The 9961-nt window shown below is 32.5% G+C and overlaps 1 protein-coding gene across 1 annotated transcript; it reads right to left on the bottom strand.

Annotated features, from left to right (window-relative positions):
- Positions 1-1673: 1673 nt before the first annotated feature.
- On the bottom strand, positions 1674-5614 carry LOC143545188 (putative aquaporin NIP7-1). The gene is made up of 5 exons (XM_077037116.1): positions 5258-5614; positions 4958-5173; positions 4392-4586; positions 2090-2151; positions 1674-1998 (listed from the first exon to the last, which is right to left on the bottom strand). The coding sequence occupies exons 1-5, from the start codon at positions 5441-5443 to the stop codon at positions 1788-1790; spliced, it is 870 nt and encodes a 289-aa protein (XP_076893231.1). The 5' UTR covers positions 5444-5614; the 3' UTR covers positions 1674-1787.
- Positions 5615-9961: the final 4347 nt, after the last annotated feature.

Raw genomic sequence — 9961 nt, 5'->3', positions numbered from 1 at the left:
GAGTCTAAAAGTGTTTTCTATGTCAACTTTGGACATAAATATTAGTATGTAACAGTAGTTAAAACAAGCATTACCTATTTTATTTGCGTAAAATTTCTGAGAGCTTCGCTAAGAATCGGCCCGTGTTTAAAATATAGTTAAGGTGAATGAGATATCGGTGCTCGATGTTGGATGTTTAAACATGTTAAAACAGCGAACTTAGCAGATTAAGTGGAGCATCTGGAAATTTTTCACACGAACATAAGAGAGACAAAACCTTGATGGGTTTGTAATGAAGAGTAATCCTTATTGTATCCTTTAGACTGAGACACGCACAAATAGGTCCCTAAAGGTTGCAAAACACCCTTAACTTATGCTCACTCATTCGCATGGCAGGGAGGTAACGTGTCACTTTAATGGCGCACTTTGTGCATTCCCATCACTACGAGATGTTTTTAACTTTGTACTCCATGTCAGGACATAAGTGGCGCGTCTGACCAACATTGATGGGGCACGATAACTGGACATAGGTTCGGTTATCAAGTTGGGTGGTACGCGATAACTTGCCATATTCTTTGAAGAATGTCTATGCCAACCTTTTCGAAGTAAATGTCTCACGTATTGGTTGAAAGTAAACACTTTAAGTCAAACGTAGCTATACGAGGTAGTTTGGTTATAAAGTTCATATATAGTGAGGTGTTTCGGCTACCATTTTTGTATTTCCAATGGGTGAATCTTACCCAGGTCGGCCATGAGTGTGGTTGGGTAGTCGACGGCCACAGGCCCGACACCTCGCTATGCCCGAATTTTTTTTTAAATATATATATATATATATATATATATATATATATATATATATATATATATATATTTAATTACATAACCATTAGTTTGGTCTAGTGGCAAGAGGGTGTTACTTCTAACCCAAATATTATGGGTTTTACTCATTTGAGGTATGTTTAATTCAATTTAATTTGTATACAAAAGTTTTTTACACAACTCAGTTATTGTTCAAGCCCAACGAAAAACTCTTTTTACTTCAGCCCAAAAAAAAAAAATTTTCGCCTACGGCACAAATTTTTTTTGCTTTATCGGAGCAGGCCCTGATCTTAACATAAGGCTTCTGGTGCTCGACGTTAATGAAGAAAAAGTTAAAACTTATTTTTATACTAAGTAACCTCATGCTTCATGCCATGCCACCTATAATACCTTTTCAAGTTTCCGGTCTCTCTTTGGTTGAGCGACAACCTGTTCCTTCTTTATGCTTCTTGCTAAGCATTTTTAACTAGTCCCATGAAATATGGCATTACAACCAGTTTTATGATTTTATCTTTACCAAGGATTTTTTTTTCCGGCTTAAAGCGCCAACAACCACATTAACATTTCCTAGGTGATACATGATGTCACTGCCCTAAAACGCTTAATTATGAGATCTAGAACTTATCTGATCTACTACGCTTCAATCTCAATTAGATTCCTCAGGAACTAGACCCATGAACGACTGAACAAGGTCCAAGAAACCAATACTTTGACTAATACCGAAAACTTCCAAAGTTTTTGCATCGCAACATGCTTTTGCATTCCAAGATTATCAGATAAAATGGCGTTGGCTCAAACTAATATTGGTAGTCCTTTGATCTAGAAGACAACTATAATAAAATGAATATAAAGTTTGTGTGTGACGAAGAGACAAGTATATGACATATGAACTTACAATGAGACTAAGTTTTTAGTCAACTAAATTGTTAAATAAAAAAAACATGATTACATGCTATTAAATGTTAACATATATAATTGTAAAATTACATCTAATCAATTTGTAGGAACTGAGAGCGTTGTGAAGGTGAAGAGGAAGATGAAGTCATTGATGCACAGGGCTTCAACATACGAAGCATGAACGCACCACAGATTGCGCCGAGTGTAGGAGCCGTTAGATATATCCACAGACCTTGATAGTTAAATGACACGATGGCCGGTCCCAACGACCTTGCAGGATTCATTGAACCTCCTGAAATTGGCCTAATACAAAAGTGGTTTTTTTGTGTGAGTATGGATATAAGTAAAAATGAACTAAATTGATGTTGGTGACAAGTTGTATATGATTAATTACCCCGTGATTAGAACTCCAAGTGCAATGCCAACTGCTACAATAAATCCTGCAAATTGAGTTACCTGAAATAAAACTTAACAAGAGTTATGAAAGTTATTGTCCAAACTTGAATCTAAACATCAATAAGTTCTAAGCACTTATTAATATTATCCATGATGCAAACAATCGCAAACGCAACACGTCAACGTGCATATTAAATTTTCTTTAAATATTCAAGAACAATCATTTTCTTTTAAATACTATAAATTATATGCAAACATCCTAGCATTTCTTAGTCATCGTCAATTTTTGTAAAACAATGGTGGTACGAGGCCCGGACGTTACACCATCCATAGAACTCGCTTATTAATTGACCATTAGCCCATCTTCTTCCTTGACAGTTGTTACTACAAACCCGTTTAACTGAAACCTTTGACAGCTCCCAATCACGTACTGACTTTCTTCGATTTCCAATTTCATTCTCCTGATTACCAGCTGAGGGTTGAATAACACGGGTGTAGATCGAACTAGGACAAAAAACTACCAGCGACACTAAATGCAAACACCCTTTTGATATATCAAGATCTTTATTGGTTAAACTTTAGCTGTAGTAAGATCATGAAACACATGATTTTCTATTGGGTTGATTTGGGTTCTACGTGTGTGTGTGTGTGTGTGTGTGTGTTTTGTGGTGGTGGGGGAGTTATAGCTGTTTTTAGGTAGTGTACGTGGTTGTGTTGTGTGATACAAAGGTTGATTGGGCAGAAAAGTATAAAGGACATAATGTGTGAGTGTGACAACATATATATGAATTAAGGGCCTTTTGTAGTTACTAAAGTTGAAGGACGCCATCTGTGTAGTGTGGTGATGTTGGTGATCAGTAGAGTTGTCTGAGGGAAGAATGGTTGGATATACGATCAATAATTCGACTGAAATGTTATCCCTCATCCAAAACCGTTGTCTAGAGTAACTCTCAGGGTGTCGTTCACCGGATCTAGAGCAAGATAGTCATTCCACAAACGATTGTCTCCAATTTATATATGACCATTCTGTATGTATTTCCATTCCAATTTAAACATAACCTAACTCCTCTCCGGTAAGGAATTCCATCAATTTTAGTTACATATTTTCAATCAGGCTTCAATTCTTTGGGCATCAATGTGGCTAGCTAATTCAATAAACGTCGTGTAATTACAGTAAGAGGTGAAGTTGGCGAGATTTAATTATCACTTGAGCTCATGTTTGTGTGACAGTTCAGATTAAAAGCTGAGAAGTGTGGAGGATGTGAAGAAACTTAAATAAAATGTGGTAATAATAGTGCTTTTCTTTTGAGAGCAGGGATAGCTATTTTAATTTTTAAGATTATAAAGTTTAGCCATTAAGGGGAAATATTGGCGCTACCACTCTCCTATTTCCTCGTGCGTATTTTCAGACGACTCCCGCAAACTACACAAACAAATTTTGGCTCCTACGCAGATGAACGCCAGTGCCGGTCATGTCTGACACAGATGGCCTCATTAGTTGCATGTTGAAGATGCTTATGTGGTAATAGTAGTGTTGGGCCAAGGCAGGGCTTTGAGGCCCCTAAAAAACTAAGGCCCCCATTTAAATTTAAGTTTTTTATTTATATAGAAACGGTTAAGTACTAATAATGTGTAATGGATAAATTTAACAGTATTAATATTGCACGTTGGCCTAGTGGTTATTGTTACATGGTGAAGTTGTATTTTTTATTTTTTTCCATGTCATTTCTTATTTATTTTGTTTCTATTTTTTCCTAGTTATATACCTTGAATTTGTTATTTTTCTAATTGAAAATTCAAAGTATTATAGTTTCATATATGAAACACCATAATCTATAGGTACATTTAAAAATAAAACTTATAATTATATTATTTAATCCCTTTAACTTTTACAAGGGCCTAAAAATTTTCTTTTATTTTAGGCCACCAAACTAATTAGATCATTACTGAGTCAAAGTCACACGTAGACAAACTCAAGCAACCTGGGGTATGTTTATCACTATAAATAAACATCTTCTATTATCATTTTTGTTATTATTTAATGTCTATGATTATATTTTACTTTTTTTTAAATAACTGTTACTAATATTGTTCATTTATTTTAACTATACATGTTTCGTGAATTTATACTTAAAATTAAAGTGTTTGCTCTTTGTGTCATTCGAGTACAACCACCACAAGTGTGAAACTAACCATCACTATCAATAACAAAACAAAAACAACTAGAGTAGAATCATTTGACACCTGAAATCATGCAACTTTTTTTAACAAATGTAGAAGTAGAGGAAGGGTGTGCATACAGATGGAGGTGCATGAACCAACGAAGCGGTGAGAAACAGAACGAAGAAAGAAGCCATGAACTCGGCCCAAAATGCTGCACTGTATCCAACAAGTGGTCTAGTTATCAAAACCTCAGATTTCATGCCGTACACCATTGTTCCCGCATATGTCGCAAATGTGCAACCAGCTACTTGAGCCACTATATACATCGGAACCTTTTCCATTGTAATGCGTTAGGATTTCTCGAGTTTGGTAGTTTAGGATTTAGCTAAATACGCTTGGAAGACGTTTTTTGGAAAAAGAATTCTTTTACTTCTAAACAGTTCACTACCTCTAAAAGCGAACTCATGCAAGTTCTGACAATTTTTTTAGGGTTCGCTTGTGTGGCAAGCGAATTCCACATAGCTCAGGAGTTTTAACTCTTTGAAATTCGTTTGCCACCCGAACTTGTGGGGGGTATTGAACTGTCTAAAAGTACAAGAACTTTCATAAAACGACTAAAAGTACTTAACTAAATCCTAAACCAAAAATATATCCAAATAAATCTCATTTGGTGCAAAGGATATATTTGTAAGAAAATAGGTACCTTTCTCCATGGAAATGGACCAACAGTAGCAAATGCTATGGTGACAGCAGGGTTAACATGAGCACCGGAAATGTGGCCAATAGAGAAAACCACCACAATTACTGCTAACCCCGCCGTGACTGCGTACTCAAGTAGACCTCTCATCAATTCCGTGCTTGCTATTATCCCACCTATGCTAAACATAACTATAAAACTCCCCAACATTTCTGCTACAACCTGCAACATTGATATACCACCAAGTCATGTTGATTATCAATATTTTTAACGTCGAACCGGGATCATTTATGTACACTTTCTTACAATTCTAACAAGGGCTTTGTCCATTGGAAAGCATAAGAACATTGAACCTTTTTCTATGTCGTCTTCAGTTTGACCTGTTTGTAATGTGTTTGAAGAACCCGCTTCTTGATCAAAGTTTGATTGGTTGCTGGTGGACGCATCTCTTGATGCTTCACAAGATTGATCATCTTTAAACGGAGATGTCATTATCTATAATATTAATAATAATAATCTCGACAGAAATGTGAATACAATTAAAATGTAAGTATAGTACTTGAATAACGAAAATGCGTGTAGAGTTGATTTTGATGTTACACAGTTGATGTTGAGCTGAATTAAGGTTAATATTTAGGAATCTGGATATGTTTCTGAATGAATGTCGTTCAACTGTGCATTTAGCATGCTTGTTGCGTGTTGACTGGGACAAGAAATTGTATCATGCAACTTTGTTGTCTTCTCCGAACGGCATTCAGTTTATTTTATTCATGGTAACATTTGAAGCATACTTAGTATTTACATATGCAATAAATCCGAAAGGTTCATAGGTTCATATTGTTTTTTTAATACTTTGAATAATATTATGTTGTGATTCTCGTAGTAAAAAAGACATAAAAATATCTTAGTCATCTATTGAATGATACAAAGGATAGGAATGATTTTACAAGGAGGACAATTAAGAAATTAGGAACCAAAGAAACCAACCCTTGATAATATAGTTAATGAATCACACCCTTCACTCTTCCAAGATGAAAAGTTATAAGTTAGTTCCTAATTATTATGTCGTTTCCATTTATTTATACATATATATATATATACTAGTTTTTATCCCTCGTATTACGGGGTTGTTTTATATTGTTTGTTTAAATATTTATTTATTTTTCGAATTTATATTTTTGATTGTATGAAAATTAATAATATACTTATGGTTTGATGATAAATTGTTTCACAAATAAATGAGATGTTATAACCCGGTTTAAAAGCTATATGGTTTTGATGAGATCCAAGACCCATTAATTTTTTTTACTATAAAATTGGTTTTTTAATTATAAATAATATGTATGAAAGTTAATAATATACATATGGTTTGATGAGACCCAACACCCGTTTATTTTTTTACTATCAAACTGGTTTTTTAATTTAAATAATATATATATCTTTTTTAAAATAAATAAGATATTAAATTTTATTATATCCTATTTTATAGGATTTTTACATCAATAATTGGGTGAGAATAAATTTTAATTTAATGAGATGTTATAATTCGTTTAAGAAATATCTGGGTTTGGGACCCATACCCATGAATTCGGGTCAAATGCATGAGAAGCCTCCATTTTAAAATTAAGCAAATCTGATGACTCCAAAAAAGGGGGAGCGACCCCATCGCGACACGTAGGATTTTTATGTCTTCGTTTATATATATTATTATAGATATATATATATATATATATATATATATATATATATATGGTCAAGTTATTCTACAAAGGGTAATAAAAATGAGAAGTGTGAGAAGCCATAAATAATTGACATTTGTCAAGTGGGGACCAAAAGAAAAAGGTTATAGAGGTAATTGTACACATTTTCTTTCTCCACATGCAAGACACATGTTAATACCCCCATCATTTTAAAACGTTTATAACTTTTTCGTATGATATTTTTTTTTTAAAAAATTTCATCATAATAAAAGCGTTTTTTATCTTTAATATGAGTATGATTTTTGTTATACAAAAATTAAAACAAAAATCACGTTATTGTGTCTTTTCGCACACCATTGTGTCTTTTCGCTTACTATTGTGTCTTTTTTCGTCATTGTGTTTTTTCGCTTATCATTGTGTCTTTCGCACACCATTGTGTCTTTACGCTTATCACTTTGTCTTTTGTCGTCATTGTGTCTTTTCGCACACCATTGTGTCTTTTTTCGTCATTGTGTCTTTTCGCACACCATTGTGTCTTTTCGCTTATCATTATGTCTTTTTTCGTCATTGTGTCTTTTCACACAACATTGTGTCTTTTCGCACACCATTGTGTCTTTTCGCTTTTCATTGTATCTTTTCACACGCCATTGTGTCTTTTCACACGCCATTGTGTCTTTTCGATTATCATTGTGTCTTTTTTCGTCATTGTGTCTTTTCATACACCATTGTGTCTTTTCGCACGCCATTGTGTCTTTTCGCACATCATTGTGTCTTTTCGATTATTATTGTGTCTTTTTTCCTCATTGTGTCTTTTTTCGTCATTGTGTCTTTTCGCACACCATTGTGTCTTTTTATCTAATACATAAAACACAATGCTTAATACATGTTACACAATAACTTGAAACGTAAAACACAATGGTGAATACGTATAACACAATGACCTAAAACGTATAACACAATGGTGAATACGTATAACACAATGACCTAAAACGTAAGACACACTGGGGAATACGTATAACACAATGACTTGAAACGTAAAACACAATGGAAACAATATATTACACAATGACACAATGAACAACAACAAAAAAAAACACAATTAAAAAAACCCATTAATTTTTTTTTATTTTTATATAACAATATGATACTCATATTAAAGATAAAAAAACGCTTATTATTATGGTGAATTTTTTTTAAAAAAATAATGTCGTGTGAAAAAGTCATGGACTTTTTAAAATGATAGAAGAATTGACATGTGCCTTGCATGTGGAGAGAGAAAGTCAACAAAGATGGATTATTACCTTCATGCCTTTTTCATCAATGTTTATTTATTAAATTAATCTCAGTCATTCAAATCTAAGATTAATGGACTGGATTCCTTCTCACCTTCTCATTTTTGTTGTCCTTTGTATTTTAACTTTACCCATTATATATATATATATATATATATATGTATATATATATATAAAAAGGTGAGAAGGAATCCAGTCCATTAATCTTATATTTGAATGACTGAAATTAATTTAATAAATAAAAAATGATGAAAAGGGCATGAAGATAATAATCCATCTTTGTTGACTTTCTCTCTCCACATGCAAGGCACATGCCAATTCCCCCATCATTTTAAAATGTCCATGACTTTTTCACACAACATTATTTTTTTTTAAATTCACCATAATAATAAGCGTTTTTTATCTTTAATATGAGTATCATATTGTTATATAAAAATAAAAAAAATTAATTGGTTTTTTTAATTGTGTTTTTTTTTTGTTCATTGTGTAATATATTGTTTCCATTGTGTTTTACGTTTCAAGTCATTGTGTTATACGTATTCACCATTGTGTCTTATGTTTTAGGTCATTGTGTTATACGTATTCACCATTGTGTTATACGTTTTAGGTCATTGTGTTATACGTATTCACTATTGTGTTTTATGTTTCAAGTTATTGTGTAACATGTATTAAGAATTGTGTTTTATGTATTAGATAAAAAGACACAATGGTGTGCGAAAAGACACAATGACGAAAAAGACACAATGATAATCGAAAAGACATAATGATGTGCGAAAAGACACAATGGTGTATGAAAAGACACAATGACGATAAAAGACACAATGACGAAAAAAGACACAAAGATAATCGAAAAGACACAGTGGCGTCCGAAAAGACACAATGACGAAAAAAGACACAATGATAAGCGAAAAGACACAATGGTGTGCGAAAAGACACAATGTTGTGTGAAAAGACACAATAACGAAAAAAGACACAATGATAAGCGAAAAGACACAATGGTGTGCGAAAAGACACAATGAATAAAAAAGACACAATGGTGTGCGAAGAGACACAATGACGAAAAAAGACACGGTGATAAACGAAAAGACACAATGGTGTGTGAAAAGACACAATAACAAGCGAAAAAACACAATGACGAAAAAAGACACAATAATAAGCGAAAAGACACAATGGTGTGCGAAAAGACACAATAATAAGCGAAAAGACACAATGGTGTGCGAAAAGACACAATAACGTGATTTTTGTTTTAATTTTTATGTAACAAAAATCATACTCATATTAAAGATAAAAAACGCTTGTTATTATGATAAAAAAAATTTTTAAAAAAAATATACGAAAAATTTATAAACGTTTTAAAATGATGGGGTTATTAACATGTGCCTTGCATGTGGAGAGAGAAAATGTGTACAATTACCTCTATACCCTTTTTTTATCCCCACTTGACACATGTCTATTATTTATGGCTTCTCACACTTCTCATTTCTATTACACTTTGTAGAATAACTTAACCCATTATATATAATATATATATTATACTTACCCATTTGGAAAGTATGTTGGGTTTTCGAAGTTTCATATTAACAAGGTTTTTTCATATCATATATACTTCACATATAAAATAAAGAAGACAAATTTTATCTATTATATAAATTACTTCAACTTTTTTAATTTGAAGTGAAAATAATCATAGGATAGCTTGTATTTTTTTATAAATAGGTTATATAGTATAACTAATTAAAACAATACAAATTTCTTATTTTTCTTGATTTAAAAAAAATAAAATAGGCGGCCAAATAGTTTTCTTTATCAATAGTTTTCTTTATCATGAAAAAAATTATGGGACATGCCTGTCATTGATATGTTTTACAATAGGGTGTCCTAAAGATATGTTTATTGATGTTTTCTTTAACTAAAACGACTTTGATAAAACGATAAAGTTATGTTTTTTTTTGTTGTGAAACAAGCCTAATAGCCAATGAATATGAGAAAGAGAGATAGGAGAAAGATGAAGATTTCAT

The sequence above is a fragment of the Bidens hawaiensis genome, unplaced genomic scaffold (genome assembly GCF_021521415.1).
Source record: "Bidens hawaiensis isolate Kalapana, Puna unplaced genomic scaffold, B.hawaiensis_p1.1 tig00013866_1, whole genome shotgun sequence".
NCBI lineage: Eukaryota > Viridiplantae > Streptophyta > Magnoliopsida > Asterales > Asteraceae > Bidens > Bidens hawaiensis.
Note: the sequence above shows the minus strand (reverse complement) of the source record. Positions and strands in the feature narration are given on the sequence as shown.